The sequence below is a fragment of the Pteropus vampyrus genome, unplaced genomic scaffold (genome assembly GCF_000151845.1).
Source record: "Pteropus vampyrus isolate Shadow unplaced genomic scaffold, Pvam_2.0 Scaffold135, whole genome shotgun sequence".
NCBI lineage: Eukaryota > Metazoa > Chordata > Mammalia > Chiroptera > Pteropodidae > Pteropus > Pteropus vampyrus.
The window spans coordinates 1,300,561-1,317,095 of record NW_011888916.1 but is presented as its reverse complement, the minus strand read 5'-3'; the positions used below and the strand labels follow the sequence as shown (position 1 = coordinate 1,317,095).

Genomic DNA, 16,535 nt, shown 5'->3' with positions numbered 1-16,535 from the left:
CCCTCAACAGATTCAAATAGATAGGAAAGCCACTATCCCATCGGGACTGAGCATGGAGTTTGAGAAACCTTGGTCTGTAGCCTGGCCCATCTCTTTAATTTCCTGTGCTCTCGCTGTAAGAGATGTGATTATGTTCTGGTGCCCCCTGATTTTGTGAATGAAGATCTAGCTTCTTTTGTCTTGATTGCCCTAACTCTTAGAATCTCAGGTTCGAACCACCTTGACCCTCTAGAGCCAAGGCTGGGCTGGAGAAGGAATGCTAGATATCAAAAAGGCATTGAGCAAGGGACCTTGAGAGTGCTAGAAGCCTGTATGAAGCAGTGTGTGAATACAAAGATTCCTGACCTATCCTGTCTAGAGCCAAGGGAGTGCCTCTCTGGTAAGGGGACTATGACAGACAGTTTGATGACTGAATAAAGAAACAAATCTCACAGAATTGCCAAAGAGGGCACAATACTGGGTGCTCTCCTTGCCCAGGCCAGAAGATCCTGTGTAGTCCCAGGAAAGCACCCTGATTGATGGATTAAGCATGGCCTGGAAATCCTCAAACAAGGCAGGTTTGGTTATTTTTCTCACCAAAATAAACAAAGTATGGTAGGGAAAGTTTTGCTCCTTACCAAGAGGCTACCTCTGAGTAGGTAAAGTCACAGGATTTGCCATGGAGGTGGCATGGTATGGCTGGAGAAGCCCAGGCCTCAGAGGTAAATAAACTTCAGTTTAAATCATGGCTCAGTTACATGCCAGATGTGTGATGTTAAACAAATCACTATTACCTCTCCCAGCCTCAGTTTCCTTATCTATAAGATGTTAATATTTTCCTTTAAGAGGTGTTATGATAATAATGTTTAACATGGTGCCAGCTCATGAATGCTCGCCCTTTTTCAGACTGGGGCTCAGCCTGGCAGCAGAGACCAAGTGGCAGGAGTTGGGGATCTTGAACATCCATGGCCTCACTCATTTACCAGCAGGTCCAGAGATCCTAAACCCCTTACAACCAACTCTCAGACGTACCACACCCTAGTCAGCACAAAAAGCTAGGATCATTCAATTGTGTTCAGCAAATAGGAATGCTCCAGAGGTTTGAATCCAAAAGGGGGGGCTGCCAGGTAGTGCATACATGGTGCGCTTTCAGAGAAGGCCTCTTAAGAGCTGTCGAGCCCACGCTGATCACCTTTGTGAAATGTGGGCCGACTGATAACTCAAAGAGCCCTGGGATGAGTTAGTTTCTGTTGCCGTGGGAACTCCAGATCTCACTGCATTGTCAAGTCTCAGCAGAGAGGCTGTATTCACACTACTGGGCACTGATTAAAAACTGGAAGAAAAACATTCTCAGCGCCCTGCCGGCTTGTACAGTGAGGTCCCAGCAGTTTGCAAATTCAAAGCTGGGCTCCCGAGTGGAATTGTGTAGCTTGTTTCTCATTCTCTGGCACTTATTGCCCCCCAGGGTTCTTCAAGGCCTTTAGAGGCTTGGGCAAGAGCTGGAAACCATAACCTCCATTACACAGACAGGGAAACTGAGGGCGGCCGCCTCGCTTAGCACATACTCAGGCGCTGTGACTGCGAAGAAGGCAACGGGCCCTTAAGTCGAAGACCCAGGCAAGCAAGGAGCTGCAGGCTCGAGGAAGGGAGGAGGCCGGGGGTGGGGCGGAGGGAGGGGCCGGGCAAGACTCACCATTCAGTCGGGTCTGCCGGTTGGCTCGCACTCGCAGGAAGGTCTGGGGGGAAGATCCCAGGAAGATGCAAAAAAAGAGAAGAAAGCATCAGCTACGGCCTGGAGTCCTGGCCCCCTCCCCAGCACTGACCCCGGCCCAGGCTTGACCCGCCCCAAACAGCCCGTAAACAAACCTACTTCCTCCCTCCCGCCGGCCCCCCTGCTCCGCCGGCCGCTCCGGGCCCTCGGCATAGCCGCCGGGGGCTGCTCTAACGGGACCCCGTGGCCGTCCCGCGGTGCCGCCCCAGCTCCGGCTTCCGGCGCTCCGGGCCCCGCGGCCGCCCAGCCGGCAAGGGCGGCGATGCGGGCGGATTCCCCCCGGCTGCCCGGCGGCGGCGGCACTTCAGCTCCCAGCGGCGGCGGCGGCCATGTTGGCCCTGATCACGTGACCCGCCGCCGTCGCGCGACAGGGGTGAAAGTTCAAGATGGTGGGGGGCTGGACCGAGACCAGGAAACAGCTGCTCGCACTCCGTAGCAACCAGCTAGGGCAGCACTAGGGGCCCTCCTCCTGCCCGCAAAGCCTACCCGCCCCAGTTGGCGGCTGCACGTTCCTCCCATCCCGCTCCACGCCCCCTCCCACCGCGGGGCTCATTCCATCCTGAGAGACCCGGCCCGTGCTCCCGCCTCCTGCGCGGCGGTCCTAGGGCAGCTGGACTGCTGGTTGTCTGGGGTGGAGGCATCGGAATTCCCGATCGCGGATCCTGCTGTACGTCGCAACTCTCTCTCCTCCATCCCCTAGCCTTTCAGCACTCCCATTACTGGGGGACTCCCAACATTTCAGCTGTCTCCTGGGCATCGCCTGGAGCTTCCACAGGCACTGTACACCCACGCGGCAAACGTGGAACTCGAAATCTTCCAAACAGGCTCCTTCTTCCTGGCTTCCAGTTCATAAGGGTATACCACTATCCGCTCAGGTGTGCTCACACCAGAAACGAGAGTGTGATGCTTGACCCCATCCTTCTCCATTCCTCACACTCCATCCTTCTCTAGATCTCAGAGTCTACATTTAAAGATCTTTTAAATCATTTCATCTCCACCTCTGTGTATCTCCTACGCAGCCTGCCAAGCCTAACTGAAAAATATCTTTTCCACCCATTGTACTACTTCCATCTCTACTTTAATTATAGCTTATACAAATTTTTATCTGCACTGACCACTCCAGGGTTGGGGCCATGTGTGAGTCACATAGGTGAACCCAAGCCCAGCACAGATACCCCTGAGTGTTTCTTCAATGGCTATACCTCTCTTGGATGTCACTGCTCCAGTTCATAATCTTATGAGCTCTCTAAATTTGTAGCTGTCTCCAATCTGGCCTTCTGGTTTGCATCTCTCACTGTAACCCATTCCCCGCAATACACATAGTGTGATCTTTATATTGTCCCTGTCTCCCCTTTAAATTGACCCTGTCTCCCGTCCTTTAAATCCTTCAGTGATTCTCCACCGAGACGATCTGCAACATGGCATACAGGCCTTCTCTGACCTGCTCTTTCTACTTCTCCAGACTCTTCTAGCACTCCTGCTCTCTTCCTTTGCCTTCCTGATACTCAGCTTTGCAGAGCTACCTATAGTTCTTTGAGCACTCCATGCTCTGGACTCTGGGCTAGATTATCTTTCATGTTCCATACCCCTTGCTTGGTTAACTGTTGTTCATCCTTCAGGACTCTGGGAAGGCTTTACTTTCCCTCAGGTTTGGGTTAATTGCCTCCTCTGAGTTTTCACAGTCCCTTAGCTTCCTTCTGATGTTATATATTTTGATAGTTTATATATCTGCTCCTTCTTTTTGGGAGGTCATCTCTATCTAGTCGTCCAGCACATGGTTTAGCATGTAGGAGTTATCAGTGGGAAGAGGAGGAGGATATACTTGAGAGAAGTTTTTAAGCCCAGTGCAGGGCTGAGAAACAATCTAAGATTCAGGGCCATACAGACTCAAGTTCAAATCTTGACTCTGTTCCTCTAAGAATATATGTGTTCTTAGAAAAGTCACTTCCTCTCTCTAGGCCTGTTTCCTTAGCAATAATGTGGGGCAATGAATCCCAGCTTGCACAGTTGCTATTAGAGTAAAATGAAGTAATGGTTAAGAGGTTAGGTAACCTAGCAAGGCTAAATAAATAGGAATTTAAACCAGAAGCCAATACTCCTTGATTTCAAGGCTTAGTTTGATGATTTAAAAAAAAAAAAAAATCCAGCATAATTGAGGAATTACTACATGCCAGGCATGTACAGATCAGGAGATGGAATACATAGCTAGATCGTGGGGCACTTTCCAGCTTCACCTCCTACCAATTTTCTTGTGGTTTATATTCTAACAAAACCAAACTGCAAGCAGGTCCCCAAATACATCATTCTGGGTTATACCTTTATGCCCTTTGCACATAGTATTTCTTTGATCTGGAATACCCTTTATTCTTTGTCCACCAAAATGAACTCCTACTCATCCTCTCAAACTCTGTTTAGTTATTACCTCTGTGAAGCTTGCTCTGATTTTCTCCTCCTTCCACTGTGCTACCATAAAAACTTATTTATGCCCCTGTCATAGCATTTAAAACACTGGGCTATAATTATCTGTTTGCACATCTAACCCCTTGAAGGCAAGGACACTGAGTTGAGCATGAGTGAGTACTAGATAAATGTTTGAGTAAAGGAAGGGGGAAAGAAGGATAAGACAAGGTTCTTGCCTTGGAGGGACTCTAAATCTAGTGGAAGATTCAGGCTCATTGTAATAGATTAAATGTGGCCACAATTCTTTACAACTCCTATCAAGAGCTATATCTCCTCATCCCTTGGTTATGGGTTAGCTTTGTGACTTGCTTTACAAGTGATGTGTGAATTCCAGAGTATAGGCCTCAAGAGCCTTGCAGCTTTGTCCTTCTCTCTCTTGGTGTGACACTGCCCTGAGATTGCCAAGTAAGGACGCTGATCTAATGTACTCGAGGATGAGAGGCCACATGGAAGAGAACCAAGGCCCCCCGATCTCCCAGACATGTGGTGAGCCTATTCTGGACTTTACAGCCCAGCCAGTCTTCCAGCTGAATGAGCTGCATGAGTGAGGAAAGGCCTACTCAACCCCCCAAATTATGAGAACTATTAAATTGTGTTAAGCCACTAAGTTTTGGGATGGTTTATTTTATACCAGTGGACAATGGAAACATACCTAAAGGGGTGATCATAATATAAGATGACAAGGAGTCATGAGAAGAGATAGGTAATCCAGAAAGGCTTCCTGGAGGTGATGGGATTTGGGCAGGTTGTTGAAGGAGAAATAGAAATTTGATGAGGTGGGGTAAAATAGTCCAGTTAGAAGAAACAGCATGTGTATAAATGCAGAGGCGAGAAAGGAATGACACAGCCAGGGACTGGTTAGCATAATTTGGCAAGCATAGCTCATAAGATTCATGGAGGACACTATTAGGAATTGAGGCTGGGAATACAGGTTGAATCTAAATCACAGAAGGCCTTGGTGCCATGCCTTAGCATGCTATGCCTGTGCCTGACACTTATTCTTTTCCTAGTTCATCAGCTGGTGAGGCTGAATGCTATGATTGGGGTAGAGAGGATGGGCCTCTGAAGGCAGGGCTCTGTCTATTCCTTTGAGGGAAACTCTTTGGGACAGCCTTGTCTCCCAATGAGACCAGAATTTCCTAGGGTTGGGTCATTTCTCCAATTCAAATCAGGGTTTCTGGGTGAAGGCAATGTCTCCCAGGCACTGGACTGACTGCCCTTCTCAAATCAGGTTTCATGAGAGCAGAGATCTCTCCCCAGGGGTGGCACTGTGGGGTATGCAGTTTGAGTCCTATAAAAAGGTATCCAGTGGAAGAGGTGCTGGTGGAGGCTGGTATCCACTCCACACTGGTCACTCCACTCTCCAAGCTCTGCACCCTGACACAAGACTGTGTCATCTGGGAGAAAAGGGTGCCCAGAGAGAACATGTCTAATTCCAACAAAGGTTTCATATGTACCAGCAGTGACCCTTGGTTCTCTATCCCAGATGATAGGTCCTTGCTACCTTGTCTTTCTGCATCAGAGCAGTTTCTAAGTCAGGGCTATTTCTCCCTTCTCACATTGGTGCTCCCCTGAGAAAGCCTGTTGCCATTTAAAAAATATTCCTTGGAGAAGAGTCCTGTTTTCCTCCATCTGACTGGGGATTCCAAAGGCAGGGCTCTGTCTCTCCTCTGAAAGAGAAGCTTCTGGGGGAGGTTCTTTCTCCTTCCAACCACAAAGAAGGTCCATATAGAGCTAGCATGTTAACCTTAGGCTCCCCTCCTGCTCTGATGTTTTAAGATTGTGTGCTAATTCCCTTCTCCATTTGCCCAAGGCACTCACAGGCAATATCTGCCCATCTTTCTCTCTCTGGGACTGATACCAAGGTTTGGCAGGACTTAATGGTTATTTGCTCAGGGGATCATGGTTTTGAAGTGTGAAGTCTGCAGGTGATCTGGGGCTATGTCTTTGGGGCTATGTCCCTTATGAAACTGAATACTAGAGGATACCTCCTGATGGATGGGATGTTTTAGAGGTGCTTGGCGCCCACCAGAACTCTGGTGATCTTGACATCTTTTCCTAAAATCCATCTATCTAAGGTACATTCTCTGACACCTGTGCCATCTGGGTGCCTTCTAGACATAGAGGGAACCAAACACAGTTCAGGCTTCTCCTCTTGCCTCCTGAGAAGGGAGGAGTTAACACCAGACACTGCCTCCAAGCTCTCACCCAAGTGAGCTTACTTCTCATGCCCATCCCACTCGCTTCTCACCTGGTATCTGTCTGAGTGGTGCAGGTCATCAGTGGCAGATGAATGTGGTGATGCTGTTGGAGACTCTCCTTCCCTTTTGATGGAAGCAGACAACAGGAGGGACTGGAAAAAGAAAAAGGACATGTGGCCTCAGGCCGAATGAGACCTACAGTCAGTCCCCTAGAGTTTCCAGTTCTATGAATTCCAGTTCTATGAATTCCAGACAGGAATCGAGAAGGAGGATGGAGGGATAGAGAGACCACTCTTGAAATTCTGAAGGCATGTATGTGGTCAGGCCCTGGGACTGTGGTTGTAGGAGAGGATAACTTGATTCTTGGGATAGGCAGAGACCCTCTGAGAGGGCCCAAACTTCCTAGACTCCAGCTAACCTTTGCTCCAGTGGGATGGACTCCCAGCCCACTCCCAGTGGCCAGAGATGATACACGCTGTATTCTCTCTTAGTAAGCAGAGACTCTGGGACCCCCCCCGAAGGGTTGCGGGTAAAGCCACATACCGACTAGCCTGTCTTCCCCTAACACAGGCCGATGGCAGCCTTGCTATGGAGACAGTAAATTAAATAGTATGTATGAGTTTCCTGCATGCAGCTAGGGATGTACGCTGGGTCCATTTATTCCCGCGCTGTGGCGGTGACCCTAGCAAAAACCCCAGCAAAACTAATCCCCCCATGTCAATCCTACACGGCCTCTTCTACATACGCCTGCAGTTTAGATTAATAAACTGTCTGCTTTAAATTGTGTGCGAGTACCACAATATTAAATACCACATGGCACGTTCGGCTGCTCTTGCTGGCTCTTGCCAAGGCCTGTTCAGCTGCAAACTGGGGGCCTAGAGGCCTGAAAGCAATCCATACTTCTTCCCCCCACCTTCTCCAGCCTGTGCAGCTCTGAGCCTGAAGCATACAATTCCCTAGGAGGCCTCCCCAGCCTAGAAAACCATGCCAAATCGCCAGTGACAGCCCAAAGAAAGCAATTTGGGAAAGATGGAGCAGCCATTTATCCTTCATCTCCGACTGAGCTGTAGGATGTGACCCGCATGCGGTGGCCATGCTGCACATCCTCAGGCAAAGGCCCTAGGAAGGGAGGGGGCAGCTGCTGGTCTGGCAGGGCTCTTTAACTCAGCTTCATCCTGAGAGCTGGAGGAAGGAAAGGCTGGGAAGGGCCTGGGGTGGGTTTCCTGCAACTTGGAGCCCCTTCTTCACCCACCCAGCCCAGTGAGTGGCCTAGTGGATGACTTGGTCCCCAGCTCAGAAAACAGGTGGGCTTTCAGGCAATATCCTTCCCCTTTTCTGGTACTAAGGAGGATGCTGAGGAAGGGGAACTTTATGCCCCCTACCACCATGAGAAAGCTCACTCGTGTGTGTTTCTCTCTCTCCCTCTCCCTCTCTCTCTCTCTTTCTCTCTGTCTCTCTGTCTCTCTGTCTCTCTGTCTCTGTCTCTGTCTCTGTCTCTCTCTCTCTCTCTCTGTCTCTCTCTCTCTCTCTCTCTCTCTGTCTCTCTCTCTCTCTCTGCCTATCTCTCTCTCCCATTCTCTTTATGTTAGAAGCCCTGAGAGGCCTCAGCATTACACCTGGGGCAAGCGGAATAAAAAAAGGTCACTGGCGCTTTTTAAACATGGACCAAAAAGCAGTAAAATGTGTTTTGAAAAAAAAATCCCGGCATTAAATCATGACTTTTTGCCTGGCTCTTCGCCTCATTAAAAGTGGCCTTTTGGAAGGTAAAATTATCATTGTAAGCGATAAGATCTTTAAGAAAATAATTCACGGCTTCTTCACCCTTTAATATGATAGCCGCCACCGGCTAATTTTTTTCTTAATGGCAACGAGGCCATCAATCTTGTCTAAGGCCCCCTTGCCTTCTCCTCCTCCTCCCTTCCTCCTTCCCCCGCGTCCTCTCAGTTTCTTGCTTAAACCTTCTACTTCGTGCCTCTTCTACCCATGACCTGCTTTCCTAAAGCCTCGGTCAAGGCAGGGGACAGACTCTGAAACGTGAAACGGTCAGCTTTGAGGGTGTGAGCACATGTCTGGAAGTGGCTGATCAGTGGCCCTTGCTTCTGAGTCTGGTTATCAATATGCCTATGGGGGTAGTTGCAGGAATCTGCATGTTTCATGTTCTGAGTGTGTACTCTGACCTGGGTGTGTGTGCATTTGTGAACGTGGGGACTAGGTAAGGACATGGATTGTGTCTGTTTGTCCTTAGAACACCAGTCTCACTGGGGTCCAATCCCCAGCCCTGCCAGCCATGCTTAGGTGTCAGTGGTTGTGGTGGTCGACCTGGCTGCTTGTCCATGACTTACCTTCCATAACCACAACCACTGAATCCTGTGGACTGGGCCAAGCTGGAGGGTGACTCCTCACCTCTATGATCCACAGCTGCCTGGCAGCCCTATCTCTTTTCTTTGGGGCTGTGAGAGTTTTGCTTCTTTGGCCAGGTCTTGCACTGATGGAAGTCTGGACTAGGTTCCTGTTTCCCCTCTGTCCATCTTGCTGTGTGTTGGGTGATTTTCTGAATGAAGGTACAAACTCCACTCCCACACTTTTTAAAGGCCTGCAGGGGAGTTGGGCCAACCTCTGGATGTATGTAATTTTGTCACTCTGGCCCCTTTCCCCAAAGCTGCCCTCTCAGAGGTCACCAGTGTCTTTAAAGCTTCTGAATACAATGGCCTTCTTCTCTAGCTTTTCTGTATTTGACTGCTGACTACCCCATGTGTTTTGGAACTTTTTCCCCTTAGGAGTCTGGGATCATGCCCTTCTAACTCTGACTGTTCCTCTTCTGCCCCTTTGGGGAAGCTGTACCTTATCTTGACTCCCAATGCAGGAACCCCCAAATTTTCTTCTTGGCTTTTGCTCTAATCGCTCCATACACTCTGAGCCCTGAAAGATGTCATCCTTTCCTGAAGCTTTGACACTCCTCGGTCCCTATTAAAAGGGCTGGAGAGTCCTGCCTTTCCCAGCCATCGTGAGAACTTACGAGAAAGGATGCCACATTATACTGAGGGGTGGGGAAGGGGACACTCAATGAGTGAGGATTTAGCCTTCTTCCCTAGGTCCCCACTCCCTCAAAATCATCCCCTTTGGGGAAGCAGTACCATCTGCCTCTGCGGCCACCTATGGGAGTTCTTGGTACAAATTATTCATTATGCTGAGGCCTCTCGTCCCTCCTTTGAGCCGGCTACTTGCCTTTTGCTTTTCTCCATCTAATGCTTTCAAATCTCTTTCCTGTAGTGTCTGTTCAGAAGTACAGACTGTCTCCCCAAATAAGTCCAGCATCCTCCCTGGCTCCTTGTTGCCCTCAGGACAAAGTACACACACACACACACACACACACACACACACACACACACACACACACCCCACTGCCTGGTTTCTAAGGCCCTGTGCTGTCTTGACTATACTTCTATATTTTCTTTTACTTGCTACAGCTCACTTTCTTCCTTTGAGTCTCCCAAGCCTTACAATCTGGGTCCCCCATACTCCCAGGACATTCTTGGCTTTGACCCCTGTTCTGAGTAGAAGAAGAAGAAGTCAGATGAGCATACTCTGGCTCACGCTCAGACTATACATACATGTACCCAAGCATACAGGGCAGCCCTAGGCCTTAGACCTATGGTCAAACCCTAGAGACAGCTGGGGATTCAAGAAGAGCTGCTTTTGTCCTCAAGAGTAACTGATTCTGGGTGGGCCTCAGTTAGGATGGACAGGAGGAAAACACACAATTGGCCACCTACCTTGGGAGTGCCTGGAGCCATGGCATCCTTCAGAAGGGAATTCTTGCTGCCAAGAAAGAAGAGAACAGGGTGACCATTCCATTTGCTGCCCTGGGCATGCAAGAGTAGAATAGCAAGAAGATCTCAAAGAGAGAAGGCACAGCCAGCCTAGCCCAGCCCAGCCCAGCCCAACCGAGCCATGATCCACCCAGTCCATTCAATCCCAGCTGGCCCAGCCTAGCTCAGCTTCATCAGAGGCTAAGGGCCAGAGCTGGCTCCTAGAAAGGGAATATAGACACTAGGCATGGTAGGCTCCCTTGTGCATCTGGGGAAAGAGGCTTTACCTGACTCTGGCATCAGCTCTGAGGATTCTGCCTGTCCTGGATGCCCCCTTCCCTCCACCCCCTGTCCCCACCCTGCTCTTAGCTCCCGTGAGATTGGGGTGATGGAGCTGACATAGCTCTTGTCAATTCTCCCTCCAACATGCTGCAAACTGCGTTAGGCCAGGAATGATCTCCCCGTGATTCAATTTGTCAGCCCCAGGCCCTCCGGCATCGGGCGCGGCAGGCGAGCGGGAGCTGGGTCCTGAAATATGGTGGGCGGCTCAGAGCGGGTGGGGGCGGGAGGTGATGGATGGGCTGTGGGGGAGGCGAGAACTGTGTTTAATAACAAAATTGGTATGCAAGGCCACATCCCGCGCTAAGCATGAGTGATCCAGAGCCACAAAGTATTACAAATCCCCGCTAAACAGATGCTGACAATGGAACAAGACGTATCAAATCAGATCCACTTCAGAAACATTAATATCCCTGTTCCTGTCCCTTCCTCCCTCTGCCCCCACTATGCTTACCACATCTGTGCTCACACATTCACACACGTGCACTCACCCAACCCCGCACGCACAAATACATGCACACAGAGGCACTGGCTGATCCCGCACAGAGGCAGACACAGCCCCTTCACATAGGGTCCCTGCACAGACACCTGTACAAGCTGTTTGGGTAAAGCACACCCACAGATAGTCATAAAGCACAAGAAACACATGGATACCCAAGGCAGAGCACACAGGAGCGCACACAGATTCATTGGGTGTACACGCAGGGAACACACACAGGGTCAGACATAGATGCACCCAATACGTGAGCAAAAAAATAGGCAGATGCAGAAAAAGTAGTAGTTTTCACCCGAGGCCATTTTGCCTCCCAGGAGACATTTTTGATCGTCACAGCCTGGGGTGGGAAGTTTGCTACTGGCATCTAGTGGGTAGAGGATATTAACTATCCTACAGTGTACTGGGTAGCCCTTCACAATAAAGAATTATCCAGACCCAAAATGTCAGTAGTGCTGAGGTTGAGAAACCCTGGTACAAAGGCAGATACATACATATCCATTGTCTCTCTATCATTCTGTCAACAGTCACGCAGATACATGTGGTCACACATGGTGGCCCAGACAAGCAAATAGATGCACAGGCACAGAGTCCTATTTCTGGAGACATGTCCATAAAGTCACATTCACAACAGTCACCCAGACTTGGATGAAGAACTGCTCCCTAACCCACATTCACATAAACGCATGCTTAGATACAGACGCTCACACGCACAGACATACACCTAGACACTCATTTACCCACAAAGCCAGACACGTGGACACACAGCCACACAAAGATGTATGTCACAGTGCAGGGGCTCCCTGGCTTGGCAGCAGGGTGAGGGTAAGGTCTGCGTGTAAAAATAGAGCTGTCTGCCTGTCTGATCACACAGTGGGGGCATTATAGACGGGGAAGGACAGCCAAACCAGGTTCCATTCAATTACACGTGGTTCATAAATGGTCCTTGTATTTCTGCTCCCTGCCTGGCCCTGATCTAGGCACTGGGGATACAGCGAGGAAACCTAGTTGCTTTTGAGGAGCAACTAGCTTGTGGTTCATGACTTTTATCATTCCTTCATTCCTTCATTCACGCTATTGACAAGTACTGACCTTGGCATTGTGTTGGGTGCCATGCCTGGACCTACAGGTATAGAAATGAGGAATCTACTGTGTAACATTGTTCTCGCTGGACCTGGACTGAGGTCTAAGTATTTTCTGAGCAGGATCAGGTTGGAACAGAAAAGGAAAGAATGAACAATTATTGTGTACCCACCACATGCAGTAGGCATGGGCTAGGTACTTTATATGTGTTATCTCTAATCTTCACAGAAACTTTACAAAGTTGATTAACAAAGGTTAAGTGACACCTCTCTGCTCACACAGTCTGTGCAGGGTTTGGAATTTGAGTTCATGTCTGACCAAGTCCAAAGTGTTGCTTTTCCACCACCCACCTTGGCTCCCTAATGACACTCAGGAGTTAGGATGGAGCATAGAGCTCTGCGATCTTTTTCTCTCTGCTTTGGGGAGAGTCCTGCTGATTCTGGGCTTAGTTTACTATGCTGGTGAATAGAAACGAGGACACTGAGGGTCAGAATGTCCAGCATTTCCCTTTGCCAATCCTCTGGATATTTTCCTGTCAATTCTCTTCCCTTTCCCTTGTTTGGACTGATATTATCCCAGATTTCTTCCCTCTCTCTGAGCAAGCCCCATCCCTTGCCCTACCTTTCCTCTAGCTACCCGATCACCTCCAGTGTGCTTGGTCCCCCAGGGGCAGGAGTCTGGTGAAGGCCGCCTTGGAGAGGAGAGGTCTGAGCCCTGGAGTAGCAGGCAGCCTGCCTCCCACCCAGCTCATCTGCTCTGCTCTGCCTTCCGTCCCTCCCTGTTTCCACAGCCCGCCCCCAACAATTTCCTCCCTCGTTCAGTCACTCGCTGCCTAGTGATCCATGGGTTTTAAATTATAACTGGGACCCAGGAAACGCGTTCCTAAGTACAATATTCATGGGCTGGGCTGACACTTTTAATTAAGGTGATTTACACTGAATTATCCTTGGAAATAAAGAAATGGTGCACTGCCTGGGAATAAACCATCATCACCAGCCGCCTTTGTAAGTTACACTTCGTTTTAATCTATTTGGGGAATTGTTTATCTAGTTCATTACCCAACCAAACACCGAGGCCGGCCTTAAATAAGGCTTAAGTGGGGGTGGGGGCACTGCCATCTCCACACCCCGCCTCTCCTCCAGAGTCACCCAGCCTCCCTCTGGCTCCTTCCAGCCCTTTTAAAGCACTGACCAGAGAGCTGGCTTCCCATTCTAGAGGCCAGACCTTGCGGTGGCTCTGGAAGCCTCCCAGAAAAGATGTTTGAGCTAAGGCTTCACCAAGCCAAGCCCCACCTTCATCTTTGTGCAATCTCTCCATGTCTAAGGTTACTTCCTTTGGGTGGAAACTCTTGCCTGAGGGCCACAGAAAAGTCTGGGGTAACCCTCCCCAACCTGCCCTTCTATCTTCAGCCCCCATCTACATTCCTGCCTGTCTATCAGCGCACACCCGGTCACCCAATCGCCATCCCAGAGGCAGTTTACTTAGCATGCCTAAAGCCCTGTACATCATCTCCTCCTCCCCTCAGAATTTGCTTTTCCGCCATTATCCTTCCCAAGTCAGAAAGCTCTTTCTAGGAAGTATGCCACAAGTCATCACTTACATTCTCTTGCTTCTTCCTCCACCAGTCTCTCATCATTCCCTCTTCCCACTGCCACTGACATTGTGCTAGGTCAGTTTCATCATCTGTCCCTGGACCTGCCCAAACTCCTCACTTGCCTCCCTGCTTCTATGCCCAACTCATGTCTCACACTGGCCTCCAGAGTGATTCTCCTACAGCTCGGCTCTCTGATCTTGAATATAAAAGTGCTTTGAAAAGTGTAAGCCTTTGCCAACGGGAGTTCTGACTCTTCTTCCTGGAGGTGTCTATGTGTCCATGTGCTTGTGGGAAGCCGTTTGCTCAGGGTGTGGATGTTGGAATGGAGGTGTGCGTGTGTGCCTGTATGTCATGTATAAATGTTTGTACCTGTGTCTGTGAAAAGCAGCCAGTCCTAGTTTGGGAGCCGGAAGAACCCTGCTTCTCTGTGTGAGCCCTTGGGGGTATCTGAAATAGCAGCCTGCTCCCAGAGGGCAGAGGGAAGCAGAAGGCGCAACACTCCACGCCCCCTGAAGAACTGCTTGGGGAGCAACCATGTGGACAGTGACCGTTCTGGGTGATGAAGAGGTAGGCTGAGGATGAGGAGGGATGGCAAAGGAGGTGAAGGCAGGGTAAGAGAGAGAAGGGGAGGTGGAGAGAAGATGAGAGAAAAGAAAGGAGGGCAGCAGAGAGAAGGGGGCATGGAGCAGAGGGGAAAGGGAGGACTGGAGAGCTGGAGAAGAAGACTTCGGCCACGTGCCACATACAGGGGATGCCTTAATTTGGGCTCTGCTCTCCTTCAGGACTCAGTTTCCCCAACTAGGAAATGGCTGGTGGAAGGCCCCTCCCAGCTCACGGAGCTGCCGGCAGGAGAGGAAGAGGGAGGGGTCTCAGGAGCCAGGTGCCACATCTTTTTCCATCCGCCTCTGTTCTCCTCCAGCCTCCCAGAGCGCGGGCAGGGGCGGGGCAAGGGCAGCCAAGGCTGAGGCCCTCCCGCGCTAGCCCGCAGGGAGCTGACACGCTCCTAGGGAATTTATCACGCACCCAATTACAATGTTAATTGGCAAGTTCCTGAAATCAATTAATTCGCAAATTTTTTCCAATTAAAAATCCAGATAAATCACGAGGGCGGCGGCGGGCCGGTCCATCCTGCAGTCCGGTGGGCTCAGCGGCCGCACAGAGGGGAGGGCGGAGAGGAGAGGGGAGGGGGCGGCGGGCGCGGCTGCCCTTGAACGCCTTTGCCGGCCGGTCCGACTGTCAGCGCGCCGGGCGCGGCGGGGCCGAGACAGATAAAACCATCGACCCGTCGCCGCCAGCGCTTCGGCTTTATCGATCCGACGGGAATTTCACTTGCTGTGCATATCCCGCTGTCCGGCTGTCAGACACTGGGTGGGGGTGGGGGGGCGTGCTAGGGGTTAGGGGGTGCTGAGCTGGGCCTGGACGTGAGGGGCACAGAAGTGTGAGAGGCAGCACACAGACGTGAGAGGTGATGTACATGTGAAAGCTCTGGGTGGGGAAATGGACTTGGGAGTAAGGCTGTGGAAGTAGGGGATGCTCTGAGGCGATGCGGGGGAGAAGGGATGGGTGCAGGGTCATGGGTGGGGGTGGAACAAGAAAGGCTGTGGGCAGAAGTGATGTCCTGGGCAGTGCAGGGGTGGGGCCATGGCGACTAGGCTGTAGTGTGGCCCCCAATGAGGTGGCAGAAAAACAGCTTGGGCTCCCATTCTCCAGACCCTTGAGTCAAGGCTCTGCAGGTTCCTCCATCTCTGCCTCTGTTTTCTGTTCCTGTTGAGGGGAAGTCCTCCACTGGGAGCAAATTACCCCCAAACCTTCCTGGATAGCCAAGGTATGAAACTCAACTGCAGTTCGCTCTCTGCTCCTTCCAGGTTAGTCCCAGGTGGGGGGGTCTATGAATCTGTGTGTGTGTGTGTGGGGGGAGCTTTAAGAGTATGTGGGCTAGAGTCAGAGTGTTTGAGCACGAATCTTATCTTTACCACTTTATTAGCTGTGTAATCTTAGAGAAGTCACTTAACCCCTCTGTACCTCAGTTTTCTCATCTGTAAAATGTATTAATTCTTACCTACCCCAGAGGGTTGTTGTGAAGATTAAATAAACTGATGCCATGTAATACTACTGTATGCTTTGGCACATAGCGAGTGTTCAACATGATTATTATTATCATAGTATGGTCTTCTGTGGTAGTTTTAAGTATTCCCACAAATTCTTTGACACTCTCCTACAAGACGTAGAACTCATAGAGTTTTGTTCTCCTCTCTTGAGAGTGGGCTGGACTTGGCAACTTGCTTCTAATGAACGGAGTAGAATATATTGGAAGCAATAGTGTATGACTTCTGAGACTAGATTATAAAAGGCACTGTGGTTTCTTCCTTAGTTTCTCCCTTGGATCACTTTCTCTTTGGAAGTCAGCTGCTATGTCACAGGGAAACTCAAGTGGCCCATGTATCAAGGACCTGAGGCCTCCTGCCGACAGTCATGTGAGTGAGCCATCTTGGGAACAGATCTTGCAGTCCCAGTCACACCTTCAGATGACTGCAGCCTTGGCTGACATCTTGACTGCAGCCTCATGAGAGACTGCGTCAGAAGATGCAGCTACCTATGACTACTCACCTAGGCTGTTCCTGAATTGATGGTCCACAGAAACCGTGAGATAATAAATGTAGTTTCAAGATGCTCGGGTTTGGGGTAATTTGTAACACAGCAATAGATAAGTCATACTTCTTCCTTCGAAATTCACCTCGGGCCTCACATCCCTCAGGAGGCCTTCTCTGCTCTGTGCTGGGGTTGGTGCCTCCTCAATGCCTCCCCA

At 50.2% G+C, this 16,535-nt stretch overlaps 1 protein-coding gene across 2 annotated transcripts in view; it reads right to left on the bottom strand.

Annotated features, from left to right (window-relative positions):
* Window positions 1–16,535, bottom strand: part of RNF220 (ring finger protein 220) — a 214,097-nt gene that overhangs the window by 17,188 nt on the left and 180,374 nt on the right. For both annotated transcript variants that reach the window (XM_011367561.2, XM_011367560.2), the window contains exons 4-6: window positions 10,185–10,230; window positions 6,462–6,563; window positions 1,673–1,715 (exon numbers count right to left, since the gene is read on the bottom strand). In XM_011367561.2, coding sequence (XP_011365863.1) covers window positions 1,673–1,715; window positions 6,462–6,563; window positions 10,185–10,230 — 191 coding nt within the window. The remainder of the gene's footprint in view (window positions 1–1,672; window positions 1,716–6,461; window positions 6,564–10,184; window positions 10,231–16,535) is intronic.